This window comes from Phyllostomus hastatus, unplaced genomic scaffold (genome assembly GCF_019186645.2).
Source record: "Phyllostomus hastatus isolate PE091 unplaced genomic scaffold, TTU_PhHast_1.1 phas_contig_29, whole genome shotgun sequence".
NCBI lineage: Eukaryota > Metazoa > Chordata > Mammalia > Chiroptera > Phyllostomidae > Phyllostomus > Phyllostomus hastatus.
Window position 1 is genome coordinate 44,865,573 of NW_025333835.1, and position 15,220 is coordinate 44,880,792.

Sequence of the window (15,220 nt, forward strand, 5' to 3'; positions counted from 1 at the left end):
TGTCTGAGCCGAGTCATGAGGAGGGTGAGGCCGGAGAGTCTGGGAGTAGGTAAAACACGCGAGGGCTGATCCCGCAGACACGCGGGAGCCTCGGGGATCTCAGAGCTCCGCGTGGGGCTCAGTGTGCCTGGGAGCGCGGACTGGAGGCAGGGGCTGGGGGCAGGTTGGAGGGCAGCCGGGCAGGCTTTCATGACCTCGCGGCTTTCACAGAGCCACCACGGGTGGGTCCAGCAGGGCCTGCCTTGCAACTCCTCAGAGCTGCTTTCCTGTTTGGAACTTTAAGTGTCTGTCTTACTTCTAAAGCAACACATGTGTGTGGGAGGAAATGGAAACCACAGAGATAAGCAAAATGAAGACCGTGCTGTCCTCCCCCCCAATCCTGGCCTTTCCTTAACAAGGTATAAACCCTTCTAGATCTTTGCATACATATTTTCCTCAATAATCTAAATGTTTTCTCTAAAGTGCTATGCAAACCCACATATTGCTTTGTAATCTGCTTTTTTGTTCAGTTAGTATTTTAGCAACATATTTTACATGTTAATAGACATCCCATTCTTCTGTATTATTTGTAACATCTGACTAGGAGCATTGCTTTAGTTGTACCGCAGTGTGTTAAAACAGGCATAGGATGGTGTGAATGTCCTTGAATATTGGACATTTTGATTGGTTGCAGTATTTTGCCATTAGAAACAGTATTTAGATAAACATTCTTGCTCATGCCCTAAATTATTTCCCTGAGTCCTTGTCAATAGCTTTATTAAATTTTAATCTTAACGAGATTATAAGATTACCATACCCAGAATAATTAGAAAGCAATGCAAAAGCATGCATAACCTTTCTCTATTAATCATCCTTCCTTGTTACAATGCGGCAAATGGTGACCTTGCTACTACCCCTTGCCTCGTAGCCTTTGGCTACAAAAACCCACCATCTGGAAGTGAAATGCACTCAGGAGGCGGTGACGCGGCATTTGGTTAAGTGTGACAGACACCGCTGGGCCTCTCTCTGTGTGCCGGGTGGGGGTGGGGAGCGAGGCAGCCCTTTTGGGGGCTCAGCTCGGGCTGGAGAGGCAGGGGAGAGGTGGAAGAAATAGGGGTCCCCAGAGGCTGGCCCTGCAGCTCCGTGTGGGGAGCTGGGACAGGAGTGGGGGTGGGGGGCTTCCGGGAGCAGAGGCCCCGCCTGGAGTGGCCCCCAGTTTGGGCTGCAGTAGAGAGCAGTCAGATATCAGATCCAGTGGGGGGGGCGGTTTGGAATGGGGTGGGGGGTTAGCTGAGCAACACCTGAGATGCTGCTCTCTGTGCGAGTCAGGGCTCCCCAGGGACCCGGGCCGGCGGGGTTAGTTTGGACAGAGGTGCACCGCGCGGGATTGGCTCGCGTGTACGGAGCCCGAGTAGCCTCCCGATGGGGAAAGCCGGTGGCGTGGTTTCTGTCCCCACCCGGAGGCCTGAGACGCAGGAGCCAGCGACCCAGACGGCAGCGGGTGGAAGTCCCGGTGAGGTCAGCAGGCGCAGGCCCGTCCTCCCCTCCCGTTTCCTTCTGCTCCGGGCTCCGCGGGACCGACGCCCGCCCTCCTGGGCGAGGGCGGCCCTCCGCTCTTAGTCCACCACCGAAGCTAATCTCCTGCCGCCAGACCCTCACAGGCAGGCCCAGAAATGATGTCACCACGGGTTCGTTCAACTGGCGTGCGCTCCACAGAACAGAGGGTGCTGCGAGGCGGCCTCTGTGTCACGACAGAGCACCGGCGCGACTGGAGTGGGGGTGCCGGGGGAAGTTCACGGCAACACACGGGACGGGAAGGCAGAGCAGGGAGAGAGAGAGACAGGACCAGGGACCGGGCCGTTATTACGGCCTGTGGGTGGCGTGCTTTGGGGTTCCCAGGCCAGGGCCAAATCGGTCGATTCAAACCAAAAGATGGGTTTAGGTAAGCCCCACGGGGGTCTTATCCAAAACACTCAGAAATGGTACAGGCCCAAGGAGGCAGGGGAGACGGTAGATCCCAAACTCTTGCCGGGAAAGTCCCATCGGGAACTCGCCAGGGCTGATGGCCGCGCAGGCTGCTCCCTGGGGCCTGTGCCTGCGCGCGAGGCCGGGTCAGTGCAGGCCCCCGCAGGACGCTGGGTCAAGCAGAACGGACGTGGACCCAGCAGAACCACACAGCAGCTGGGCTGGACTCTCCCCCAGCGTCCCACCAGCTGTCTGGGGTCCCTCAGCCCCGCCAGGCTGACGCACAGAATGAACCGCCCTGCCTTGTGGGGCTGCAGATGTGCGCGTCTCTTAGTGACGGACAGCTTGCTAGAACCTCTCATTCGCATCCTGTGCTGTAATCCCCACGCTGCCCCCACAGGAGAAGAGATGCTATTCCCCTTGGTCCAGGGAAACATCCAAGGCTCCCGCTGGTAATGGGGAGAGGACGCGGGATCCAAAGCCGCCTCTTCCAACCCAGCCCCCACGTGGTATCACGGCACCCCATCCGCGCGCCTCTGTGGACTGCGCCCCCCCCTCAGCGGGCGTGTTTCCCTAGAGGCGTGCGCCGTCTTCCTTTTCGGCCTGCGCGCCCCTTAGGGACAGAAGGAATACGCGTTCATGGAGACCCTCCCCCTGGCAGGCTTTGCGTTGGGTGTTTTGCCTGAAGCCTCTCATTTCCCCTTCCTAAGGGCCGGGGAGTGACCCGGGAAAGGGGGTCTTCCCCGCGCAGGTTGGGGAACGCGGTGAAAGGCACACTACTGACTGCGGCGGAGCAGGAGTTTCATCCGAAGTCGAAAACCGCGCGCGCGCGCTTCTGTGCAGCCTCCAGCCTCCGCCACCGGTTTCCTTGCCCACCGTCCTCTTGGAGCGGCGTCCAGGTCCTCGCAGCTGGAAGAGGGAGCAGTCCAGGGCGGCGAACAGTCCCTCCGCCCGGCTCTGACTCCAGCTGCCAGCAGAACGCACCCCGATTAGGATTAGGAAGTCCTGGGGCTGCCCTCACTCCCGCCCGACCTCCGCTCTGCCCCCTGCGGCGCTTGCTCTGCAGAGGACGATGAGACGTTAAGGGCCTGGCTGTTAGGCCTCCAAGTGCTGGGGCCTGGCATCCCGAGGAGGAGCATGAACGGGTTTCTTTTCTGTTTCACCGTTCAGCGTCAGGCTGAGGTTTCTTGTCCGTTGGAAAAGGAGCGGCCGGACACCAAGGGAGAGGACGGCAGAGAAAGGTGGAGGTGGCCTCACCAAGCCGGCAGTGTCTGAATCACCTGTGTAGACGCCACTCCTGTTTGGATCCACATTTGATTCTGCATTTCCTCCTTAGTGTGCAGAGAGCTGCTTTGGGCCCCGAAAAAAGAAAGATACGTTCAGTGAAACGAAACAGATATTCAGTAAGAAACTACAGATGAGGGGTCACCATAAACTCTTCCATTCCACGCAAATGCTTGGCTGAACTCCTCAGAACAGCGGTGAGGCCGCTGTGGGGCCCACACCCCCCACACCCTGCCACCAGCCACGAGGACGACACTCAGACAGACATGGAGAGGGTGCTGGGTGCACTGCGTGAGCGAGCTCCTTGGGGCCCAGGGAGTGGGGCGGAAGTTGGCGTGACGGTCGCGGAGAGTGTGCGTCAACCCGAGTTGAGCGAGTTTTTGAAGATGATCTGTTAGTGGGGCCCAAGGCTGATGAACAGCACTTGTATTTTTAGCCAAACAGAGTAAACTGAGGAGTTGAAAAGCGAAGAGAAACATAATTCAAGTGAGGTTGGAAGAACTCTACTACACTCCCTTTCCTTTACGAAGAGAAAGGACACAGGGACCACGAGACAGCAGGGGTCAGGCAGGTGTGACGGGAGCGCGACCCCGCTGTCGTGGGAGGGAAGCCCATCTCGTTGCTGCAGGGGGGTCCGGGCTGGGAGCTCACTGGCCGCGGGCACCGGGTCCCCTCAAGGCTGCATGGGGGTGGTTTTCCGCTCTTTGCGGGGACCGTGGGCCTTGGGCCCTGCGGGAAGTCGGCGCCGTCCCTGAGCTCCGGGAGGTCGGGGGGGTTAAGTTCACGTACCGCAGTCGGTCCTTTAGTTTATTCCACGGGTTCCTCTTAGGGAAGAACAAAGATGGTGAGAACATGTGCCAGAATTGTATCTCCGACCGATGACTCCAAGATATTAAATCGGCTCCAACAGTGTGAGCCAACTTGAAAACTCTCAGTCTCTTAGGATAGAAAGAAGTATACATAATCCTATTTGGAAATTCCTGGTGCGATCACGGATTTGGGTTTGGTCGTTTTCACGAGGCCTATTCATTACACAGTACATAATCCAAAGTCAATGAAGCAGCACGATATTATAACAGATTCTTATTTCGTGAATTTTCAAAGTATGAATAATAACTACACATTCAACACCAAAAAAAATTCACATTTTCCACTGGACTGGCGGCTGAGGACGGTGGCAATGATCCCAGGCTGGGCAGCAGCTGGCTGTGGGCTGACCTCCCTCTGAGATGATTTATGGACGCCAGGCGACACTTCCCTTGCGGGGTTAGTCATTAGGTTAGGCTTGATGAGAAACAGATACAAATAGGGTTGGGAATTCAAATATGTGTTACATCTCTCTTCACAATCAAACATCAATTTACCCTAGCCTTTCCCTTTTGTTTTGATTTGTGTAGGCTCATGCCAAAATCTGGCACCTCTACAACACCTCCTTCCGCCCCACCCAGGGGGGCCGCGTGTCCATCGCCCTGAGCTCGCACTGGATCAGCCCCCGGAGGAGGGCGGACCACGGCATCCAAGAATGCCAGAAGTCTCTCGACTTCGTCCTCGGCTGGTTCGCCAAACCCATATTCGTCGACGGTGACTACCCAGACAGCATGAAGAACAGCCTCTCGACCCTCCTGCCGGCCTTCTCGGACCCCGAGAAGAAGTTCGTCAAAGGAACGGCCGACTTCTTTGCTCTTTCCTTCGGGCCGACCTTGAGTTTCCAGCTCTTGGACCCTCCCATGAAGTTCCGCCAAGTAGAGTCTCCCAGCCTGAGGCAGCTGCTGTCCTGGGTGGACCTCGAGTACAACCACCCGCAGATCTTCATCGTGGAGAACGGCTGGTTTGTCTCAGGGACCACCAAGCAAGATGACGCCAAATATATGTACTACCTCAAAAAGTTTATAATGGAGACTTTAAAAGGTAGGCTTGGGGATGAAATTCCAATTTCCCGTCCACATCCACTGCTAAAACAATCTCTCAGATGATCTGTAATAAACCATGTGAACTTATCGTTTCTTATCAGAATGTAGAGATTGCTTTTGGCTATAATAGGAATGAATTCCTGTCACACCGTTGTCATTTGGGGACTTGAGGAACTTAAATTAATTTTTAAACTCATTTTATAAATGAGAAGCTCTAGATTATAATGTGTGAAATCACTTGGCTTTCAGGACGACTGCTCTAGGTGTTTAGATTACATTAAGCATTAAGGAAACCCCAGGGAGCTAGCTCTCCTTACGTGTTTTGAGTTCTTACGATGTGTACAGAATGAGGCACTTAAAAAAAAAAAAGGAATATCGACATCCAGAGAAAAGAGTCAGTACTTCGTGCTTTCAAAGACTCCCTTCGTTTATGACATCAGACGCCGCGTCAGGTGCCGAGATAGAAAGGGGAGCACACCTGGCCAGGTCCAAAGGCCAGCCCCTGGGAGGAGGGAAATCCAAATAAAGACACAGTGGACACGAGTCTGTTGGTGCAGAGCGTATCTGTGGAGTTATCCAGGTTGGACTGGGGCCTTTGCAGGCCATGGGTTCACCAAACAGTAAGCGCCCTGCGGAATTTCCCATTCCCTCACACAGGAAGGTCTCCAGGGCTCGTCCATGGCAGGCGAGCGTCCAGCGAAGGGTCACTTGCCGCTGTCCTCTCTTCCCTCTGCAGCCATCAGGCTGGACGGGGTGGACGTCATCGGGTACACGGCGTGGTCGCTCCTGGATGGCTTCGAGTGGCACCGGGGCTACGGCATCCGGCGTGGGCTCTTCTACGTGGACTTCCTGAGCCAGGACAAGAAGTTGCTGCCCAAGTCCTCAGCCTTGTTCTACCAACAGCTGATCGAGAAGAACGGCTTCCCCCCTTCACCCGAAAACCAGCCCCTCGAGGGGACCTTTCCCTGCGACTTTGCCTGGGGAATTGCGGACAACTACATTCAAGTAAGTCAGCCAGCGAGCCCATGAGCGCTGTCACCGCGCCCTCTCGCTCGTAAGTAGCGCCTCCTTCTTGGGGGGGGGGGTCCCGGGTGGTCCCGGCCCCTCGTCCGTCCACCCTCCTCCTCCGACCGCACACCGTGCCTGAAGGGCATCCTTCGGAACGCTGCTGCGTCCTTCCCTCCAAAACTCTTCCTAGCTCCTCCCCCTTGCCCTTCAGATCGGCCCCCAAAGGGGCACAGAACATGTATTAATATTTAAGATCAGATAAGAGATACTCCTTTTTTTTTAACACAGTGGTTTTCAAAACTTGCAGAGTGCAAGTTGAGCTCCATAACCTTGACGCAGCGCAGAGCCCCGCCTTGTCTGAGATCTCAGCAGGGTGGCTGGGCCCCAGGCGGGCGCACTGGGCCGAGCCCCTCCTCGTGAGACGTCACTGGGGGTCCCCAGTCTTGCCGAAGGACACGCACGTAGCCGTAGCGGAGGAACACCCTCGCCGGAACTCGTCCGGAGCCCCCTCCCCCGCCCCGCCCCCCCCCCCCCCGCCGTTGTCCCTGCGATGGGGGAGGGGAAGCGCTTCAGAACGGTCAGCCGGTGTATCCACTGAGCACCTGCTCTGCAGTTCCTTCTCAGTGTTATTTGAATTTAACGATTTAACTTAAGAAATTCAAACTGTAATCTTCAATTTAAAAAATAATGTGCGTTCTAGAATTTGATCGAATAGTAAGTACTTGCTGGACAGCCAGCCAGCCTGGGCCCAGCCCTGGGCTGGTGGCTGGGGGTGCTCGGTTGGGGGTGTGTGCGAGGAGGCGAGTGAGCCTGACCCCTGCTCTGTAAGGAGGCTGGAGAGGACACGTTGGCCACATACGCCGGATCACACAGGGAACCGAGCACGTGGGAAGCGAGCGCGGCGGGGCGGTGCTGCTGCCCAGCAGAGCGTGGGAACGGAGCGCGCTCGCTATTGGCGCACGGGCAGGGGGGCATGGCGCGTCCTGTCGGGCGCTTCTGGCCAAACTCACTGGTTCTGCAGGGGAGGAAAAACAACGTCCCCTCCCCCCGTCTGAGTTCTCAGCTGAGACCCCGGTAATAAAAGACAGGTTCACAGGAGAAAAACACACCAAAGTTGATTAACACGTGCACCTCCGACATGCGTGGGGGATACTCGGAGAGAAAGGAGCAGCCCCCCCAGAATGGCTTAGAGTCCAGGCCTAGACGCCGTGTTAAGAGGGAAAGGGGAGAGGGGGTGCAGGTCTCTTAAGGGAGAGCAAATGGCTTTCGGGAAACATAAACGGGCCCTTGTAAGAACAGGTGGGAACTAGGGCAGTTTGGGGCCAAGTTCATCTGCGTGTGGAGCCGACCCCTCGTCTCCTGTTCTGTGACAAGGGCCAGTCTCCCCTGGCTGCTGGAGCTCGGGAGGGGGTGCATCCTCAGGCAGCTAAGGAGAGTGCAGGGAAGCCCCCCCCACCCCCACCATCCCCGCATCCACCGTGAGCTCCTGCAGCCCAGCACGCCAACACACTGGAGGCACCCGTTCTGGCTGGCTGTCCTGGGATCCTTCAGCTCAGAAGTATTTGGAAGAACGTTAGGATCTGAGGAAAGGCCTTCTAGTTGACATGGGTTGCTTTTTTCTTGTAAACATCAAATTGCCATCTTTCAGTTCCAGGGCAGTACGTCAACACCGTGCCTACCGTGTGTTTTGTGGGTCTGCATTACCCTTGTGTCTCCTTCAGACCCCCGGTTAGCTTTAGGGGCGGTCTCAGCAGTGAAGCCCTTCCCTGCAGGTGAGTAAGGACGTCCGAGGCCACCCCCAGCCCTGGCTGCTCTGCCCGCTCAGTGGGGGTCTCCAGCATCCCCCCACGCCCTCCCTCAGCCCCCTGCTCTCCGCGGTCTCCCAGTCCAAGCTGCCGTCCTGCGAGGGGGGTACCCAGTGGGGCCCTAGTGCCCCCTTGCCGTCGAGGGCGCAGGCTCCTCCCCGATCCCCGATGGCTGCCTGCGCCCGGGCAGCCATCCCCATTCCGTCCTTTGTGGAGAGCCGTCCCAGCCAGCACCTCTGGGCAGACGGCGGCGTGAGCTCAGAGAGGTGGGAGGGAGCCCCTGTTCCCTCTGCTCGGCCCCCACCCAAGGGCAGAAAGGTTTGCCTCGGAGACAGGTAATGAGTGAGGAAGTCTTAAGAATGTATCCTATTTCCTCAGAAGAGAAGAGGCACTGTGGTCAGATGCAGCAAGAATGGCAGTGAGGCGGGGTTGGGAGGGGGACGGGGCGAGAACCCCGCTTCCTACCCCTTAGAAGCACTGGCTCTAGAATTCGATCCAAAGTCAGGCCGCACCCCCATGCACATCATCAGGTCTGCGGGGGAGCTGCTCCTCCACCCAGCGGAGCCCCAGGGCTCTCCTGTGCAGAGCCAGCCAAGCACAGGGTTAGGCAGGTTCTCTCTCCGCCTTGCGGTGGACTTGAACTTCTCCCGGAGATCTGTAGTGGGAGGAGGCTGCCACTGCAGTTCTGTTTTCACTGCTTTGCCCCGCTGAGCTCTGCGTTCCCCCAGCAACGCCCTCCCCCGCCAGCTTCCTGGCAGACACAGTAGGAACAGGGTTTGTGGGGGGGGCCGTCTCTGGGAGTGTGGGCGAACGTTCTAATTTACAGGCTGCAGCGTGTACTTATAGAATATTGCATCGAAGTCCTGAGAAGTGACTTTGAAACCATGGAAAGGCACCTTTTCCCTCCGGCCTAGCGTTTCAAAAATCCTCGCATAAATGGGGCATGCATTTCACTTGAAAAACTGTAGAAATCACGCCCCTGAGGCACACCCCCTGTCTGATGTCTGACCTCAGGCGTCTTCGCGAGGACTGTCACGGTGAGGGACCCATTCCCCAGCTCACAGTGTCTGTCCCCAGCTACTCACTCTGACCATGGACTTGGTGCAGAGCCCGCTGCCTGCGGCGGCTGGGGCTTCTCCAGCACCGGTCACGTGAGGACCGAGGCTCTTCCATAAGATGCTAAATACGTGCTTCACGCCTGCTCCTTCCGACGGGTTCAGCCTTATTAGCTCATTTGTCTTTATTGAGAAATACGTCAACTAACTAATGGAGTTGAGATCGAATTTTGCCTGAAGTCCATCATTTCTCAGTGTCCTGTATTTTTAAGAAATAGATTCCCCCCCCAGCCCAAAACACGTATACTTTAGTCTCTCCTGTTTGTTTTCAAACGGACTGAATAAAAGCTGGTGTTTGGGGGACAATTGTGGTAGAAAAGGTACGAATTTAGCCAGCTCAGGGTTCCGTAAAAATAATCCAAAAATTCCTTCAGGCCGTGAGCACTTTCCCTTCAGAAGAGCATGTGAGAGTCTTTTCTCCTGCAGAGCAGAGCAGGCGTGCTGTGTGGGTGCATTGCGGGGAGAAGGCAGCTTCTGGCAGCATCCCCGTAACACTGGGGAGACGCACTCCTGGGCGAGCCGCAAGGGGCCCTCCTCCCGAGAAAGCAACTTCCCTCTGACGCGCTGATCTTTATTAAGACGTTCCTTCACGAACGCAGCACCAGCTCCTGCAGAGAGGCACACGGCAGCCCGTCGGCAGCGGGCCCCAGGAAACCACCAGGACACCTGTCCTAGAGGTCCCAAACTGGAGTTTGCCTGACCTTGGCTTTTGTCCAGAGGGTCACCCCATGTAACCCTCTCTAAGGAGACCCCGGGGTGCAGGGGCGGCGGGCTGGGGCGCAGTTTCAGTCTGCATCCCCTCGCTGGTGGACACGTGCAGGGGGCATGTTGTCATTCTGGGTTTACAATTCGTCCACTTTCCCGAACGCTTAGTTTCATTTTGGAGGCTTTAGTGTCAGGTGTTGATCGTCACAGAAAAACAATTAGGAAAAGAAAATTAGCCCTGGCTGGTGTGGCTCAGTGGACTGAGTGCTGGCCTGCAAGCCAAAGGGTCCCTGGTTCGATTCCCAGTCAGGGCACAGGCCTGGGTTGTGGGCTGGGTCCCCAGTAGGGGGCGTGCAAGAGGCAACCACACATTGAGGTTTCTCTCCCTCTCTTTCTCCTTCCTTTCCCCTCTCTGTAAAAATAAATAAATGAAACCTCTAAAAATTTTTTAACTATGTTAAAAAACCCATTATGGGTGGATGACAGTTTCATTTCCTATGTCCACCTTCTTCATCACTTCCCACTGTCAGATAGAATTCGCTCAGTTCAGTCACCAGCCCCAAAGCTAACAGAAGGGGACACCTCTGCTCATCCAGTGTCTTCGTTCCTGAGAGCAATGCCCAGCACAGAGCGTGATTTCTGAGAAGCACGATTTCATTTCAAAGGCCATGTTATTTTTTGACTCTCACTCACTCAGGCATTAACCTTTATCTTTGCCATTTAAAAAATAATTTCGAAGTCTCATCTCGTCAGTCATTTTGTGTATCGAAAGAAAAACGCCCCCAAATCCTCTGCTGCTTCCCGTGGACCAGAGATGTGTGAGCACTGTGGCTGATGTCTGTCATCTGAAGCAAGGGGAAAATTCGGGTTTTTAAAGCAGTGCTGGAAGTCACACAGAGATCTGTGATTTTAGGGGTGAGACAATGGGCACTAACGAAATGGCTGCTTTCTTGCTCAGGAGCTCGTTGTTACTGAAAAATCGTGTCGGCGTTCTGCCAGGAGGGGTCCTGCTTTCGCTTGCGCTGCGGGCCAGTTTCGCTGGAAGAACTGCACGGAACTCTCCTTCCCCGCGTGCAGGTGAGCCACATGTACGCTCCTCTGTCCCCCCAGGTGGACACCGCTCTGTCCCAGTTCACCGACCCGCACGTCTACCTGTGGGACGTGCACCGCAGCAAGGGGCTCCTGAAGGTGGACGGCCTCGTGGCCAGGAGGAGGCCGCCCTCCTGCGCGGACTTCGCGGCCATCCACGCCCAGGTGGCCCTCCTGCAGGACACGCACGCCACGCACTTTCACTTCTCGCTGGACTGGGCCCTGGTCCTGCCGCGGGGCGACCGGTCGCAGGTGAACCTCACCGCCCTGCACTTCTACCGCTGCCTGGCCAGCGAGCTGGTGCGCGCCAACGTCACGCCCGCGGTGGCCCTGTGGCGCCCGGCCGCGCCGCACCAAGGCCTGCCCGAGCTGCTGGCCCGGCAGGGCGCCTGGGAGAACCCCCGCACCGCCCTGGCCTTCGCCGACTACGCCCGCCTGTGCTTTCAGGAGCTTGGCCCGCACGTCAAGTTCTGGATCACGATGCACGAGCCGCCCACGCGCAACATGACCTACAGCGCCGGGCACAACCTGCTGAAGGCCCACGCGCTGGCCTGGCGCGCCTACGACGGGCAGTTCCGGCGCTCCCAGAACGGGAAAGTGTCCCTGGCCCTGCAGGCCGACTGGATCGAGCCGGCCTGCCCCTCCTCCCCGAAGGACCAAGAGGGGGCGGAGCGGGTGCTGGAGTTCGACCTCGGCTGGCTGGCCGAGCCCGTGTTCGGCTCCGGCGACTACCCGCGGGTGATGCGGGACTGGCTGAACCGGAGGAACAACTTCCTGCTGCCCTACTTCACCGAAGACGAGAAGCGGCTCATCCGGGGCTCCTTCGACTTCCTGGCCGTGAGCCACTACACCACCATCCTCGTGGACTGGGAGAAGGAGGACCCCAGCAAGTACAACGACTACCTGGAGGTGCAGGAGATGACGGACATCACGTGGCTCAACTCGCCCGGCCAGGTGGCCGTGGTGCCCTGGGGCTTGCGCAAAGTCCTGGGCTGGCTGAAGTCCAAGTACGGAGACCTGCCCACCTACGTCATCGCCAACGGCGTGGACGACGACCTGCAGGCGGGCCAGGACCGGCTGAGGGTGCACTACCTGAAGAGCTACGTCAACGAAGCTCTGAAAGGTAGGGCCCCCGAGAACTGTCTCTCGAAGGTGATGTTGCCCAGGGCGTCACACCTGTTGGGAACTCTGAAACACACACACACACACACACACACAGACGCCTTCAGAGCAAAGTGCTGTCCGTGTTTGCCACACTGAAGACGCCCTGCAGAGAGTTGGGGTTTCCCCCTGAGATAAAGGGGTGCAGCTACATGCTGTAGACTGAACATCCCGGCCACCTGGCCTGGGCCTCGGAGGCGCGGACTGCCCTGCCCTCTGCCCCACCCCTGCCCCCCTGCCCCGCCCACAGCGGTCCCACCTGCTTCTTGGGCACGAAGATGCCCCCAAGTCCCTCCTGGTAGGGTGCATTCTGTAAAACCCACGGTGTTCCATGTAGCTCCGCATTTGTCTCCCCAGAAAAGAAGCCCTTCCTGATGAAATCCAATTTAACCTGAAGTTCTGTGAAAGGGCAGTAACACTTCCCCGGACACCCCAGGGACAGGGGCACCTCGTGTGCTGTGTGCGGAGCGTGTCCCTAACTCCCCCTCTGCCCTCTGGTCTCCGCAGCCTACGCCCTGGACGGCGTCCACCTCCGTGGCTACTTCGCCTACGCGTTCAGCGACCGCACGGCGCCCAGGTTTGGCCTCTACCGCTACGCGGCCGCTCAGTTCGAGCCCAAGCCGTCGGTGCAGCACTACAGGGAGATCATCGACGGCAACGGCTTCCCGGGCCCCGAGCCGCCGGGCGGACTCTGCCCGCGGGAGTTCGAGCCGTGCACCGAGTGCGGCTTCTTCCACACCCGGAAGGGCTTGCTGGCCTTCATCGCGTTCCTGCTCTTTGCTTTCGTTGTCTCGCTTTCGCTCATCTTTTACTACTCCAGGAAGGGCAGGAGGAGTTACAAATAGTCCCGAATCGAACATTGTAAAGGCAGGAGGAGTTACAAATAGTCCCGAATGTTGTCCTATGTATTTATTTTGAAATAATCGTGCACACACGTGAGCTGTTTGCCATTTGCCCCTGCCGGCGTTGTGACGCTGTAGCTTTCGCACATCTGATTTCTACAGAAGCTTTCTGCAACGTGGGACGGAGGGTTTGAAGTAAGCTAGGTGGTTGTGAAATCTTGAATGCTATGAATAGTGCCTGGGGTTTTTTTGCGGGGGGCGGGGGGGGTGGTCAAAAACCAAAGGGCCATCAGTTCTACGTGCGACACCTTGTGTAACAAAAGCCCGAGAAACGGGAACCATTCTGTAACATTTTTACAGACATTTAATGACAAGGTTAGGATATTTTTGTCTGTGTCCATTCCTAAATAACGTATTTTACTTAAAGTCATCATTGCAAGGGTTGGAAATCAACGTTAAGACCCGAGCGACCAAAGTTAAGTCCCAAGCAACCGTCTCCCAGCCTCCACGAGAGGCCCGATGGTCTCCGTCCAACCGAGTGTCCCTTGCAAAGGAAGGTGACAGAAGACAGCAGAGATGACGGGGGGAGGGGGAGGGGGGCCCTAGGCGGGCGCAGTCCTCCCAAACGCAGCGAGTTTCTGCCCGATGCTGCTGGCGTTCGTTAATCTGCATCTGGTTCACGACCTGCCTGGCGGAGCGAATGGTAGGACCTGCTATTTGTAGGTGACTCTCCAGGCCCCCCCGAACCCCTGAGTCCTTGGGGGCTTTCGGAGCCCTGCGGAGGGCCGGCCTGCTCACGAGGGACTTTGCATGACTTTGCACAAAACCAACGTGACTCAGGAGTTGCTGGGTGCCTCAGGAAGCACACACGGATGCCGGACGCGCCGTACTGCCGGGCTCCGGGCTCCGGGCCCCGGGAGGAGGGAAGGCGTGGAAAGTGCGTGATCGGAGCAATGGGACGACGGACTTGACTGTAAACCCTGTCCTTGTAGAAAGGGCCTCGGAAGGAATGGGGCGCCCTTCCGGAGAGAGTCAGAGGACAGTGCTGACTCACCCGGTGAAGAAGGACTTCACCTTCTGCTCGTTAGCGTGCGCCGTCCGTCCTGTGAGCTGAGCTTGAAAACCGCTCCCCGGGTTCCGGAGCCCTCGGCCCGCTCGCACGGGAAGGTTCGTGCCGGCGAACGCTGAGTCCCAGCTTCCATTGTTGCTGCTGCTGCTGCTGCCGCTGCCGCTACGGGGGAACCAGCTCGCAACTAGTTACACTTTGAAGTGTTACGCCGAAACAGGCCGCTGATGTCCTGATGCCCTCCCATGCCCCTGACCTAAGTCTTGCCGACACTCAGACAGGGAAATCTGTGGCACTGGGGCGGTGGGTCATCTCGGTGTTTGTTTCCTAGATGAACCAGCATCGTGTCCAGTCAGATGGACCAATGCTGTGCCAGGTGTAACTACTCCTGCTGACAGTGTTACCAAGGATAAGAATACTGTACTGTATTACGCATCATCTTTAGAGGCGGTATGATTTTTTTTTCCCATGAAAGATAAGCTTTCGGCGATCCTCTTTTAGAAACTGAACTTATCAAAATTGGAAACTAGAGAATCATAGTTTATTTTATGTATATATTTTTCTGATTATAAGAGTAATATATATTCATTGTAAAAAGTTTTAAAACACAGAAGCTGTATGTAAAAAAAATTAACCTGTGATTTCACCACCTTGAAGCAGCCACTATTACCATAGGCTATGTGTTTTATTTTATATAATTGGAGTCAGATCATGTTGTAAATGGTGACGTGTCTTTGTTACCTTTAATTGTGTGCATCTGCTTTGTCATTTATCTTTTCAAAAGCATACTATTTTTAATAGTCATAGAGTAATCCCACCATATGAATTCGTCACAACTTATTTAACCTCCACCATTCCTGTGTGTTGGACTAGTTTCTTACTGTTAATTACTGTTCAGTGAGTGTTACTTTAAAATGATTTTCTCGCTACCGCAATTCCTTTGAGTGTCTGGAGAAGCGGTTCCGTCCCTTGATAAAGAGTTACAACCAATCTGCCTACGATGTTGCCTTTTTCTATAACCCTGTGACGTGTTGCTGGATGAACGTGCCGAAACAGTGTTCTGAGTTGTCTGAACCACACAGATCAGAGTGGGGAAGAGACAGGCCTGCCGGCAGGAGGGAGCAACCTGCCCGGCCGTCCGGTCGGGGAGGGCGCCCCGCTGGTCTGTGCGGCGGAGCCAGAGCCCAGGGATCCGCTGAGGGGTCACTTCAGACTCCGAGAGAGCAAACTAGGGGGAGGGCCGGGAGGGACAGAGCAGGCGCCAAAGTATGGAGGAGAAAGTCTTGTTACT

At 56.3% G+C, this 15,220-nt stretch overlaps 1 protein-coding gene across 2 annotated transcripts in view; it reads left to right on the top strand.

The window, feature by feature from the left end:
* Nucleotides 1-14,919, top strand: part of KL (klotho) — a 33,273-nt gene extending 18,354 nt beyond the window's left edge. The window contains exons 2-6 of one of the 2 annotated variants that reach the window (XM_045838878.1): nucleotides 4,626-5,136; nucleotides 5,875-6,143; nucleotides 10,882-11,112; nucleotides 11,308-11,983; nucleotides 12,529-14,919. In XM_045838878.1, coding sequence (XP_045694834.1) covers nucleotides 4,626-5,136; nucleotides 5,875-6,143; nucleotides 10,882-11,112; nucleotides 11,308-11,983; nucleotides 12,529-12,866 — 2,025 coding nt within the window. In that variant the 3' untranslated portion in view covers nucleotides 12,867-14,919. Of the gene's footprint in view, nucleotides 1-4,625; nucleotides 5,137-5,874; nucleotides 6,144-10,881; nucleotides 11,984-12,528 lie in introns of both variants that reach the window. The other variant, XM_045838877.1, reaches the window with a different exon arrangement.
* The last annotated feature ends 301 nt before the right edge of the window (nucleotides 14,920-15,220 follow it).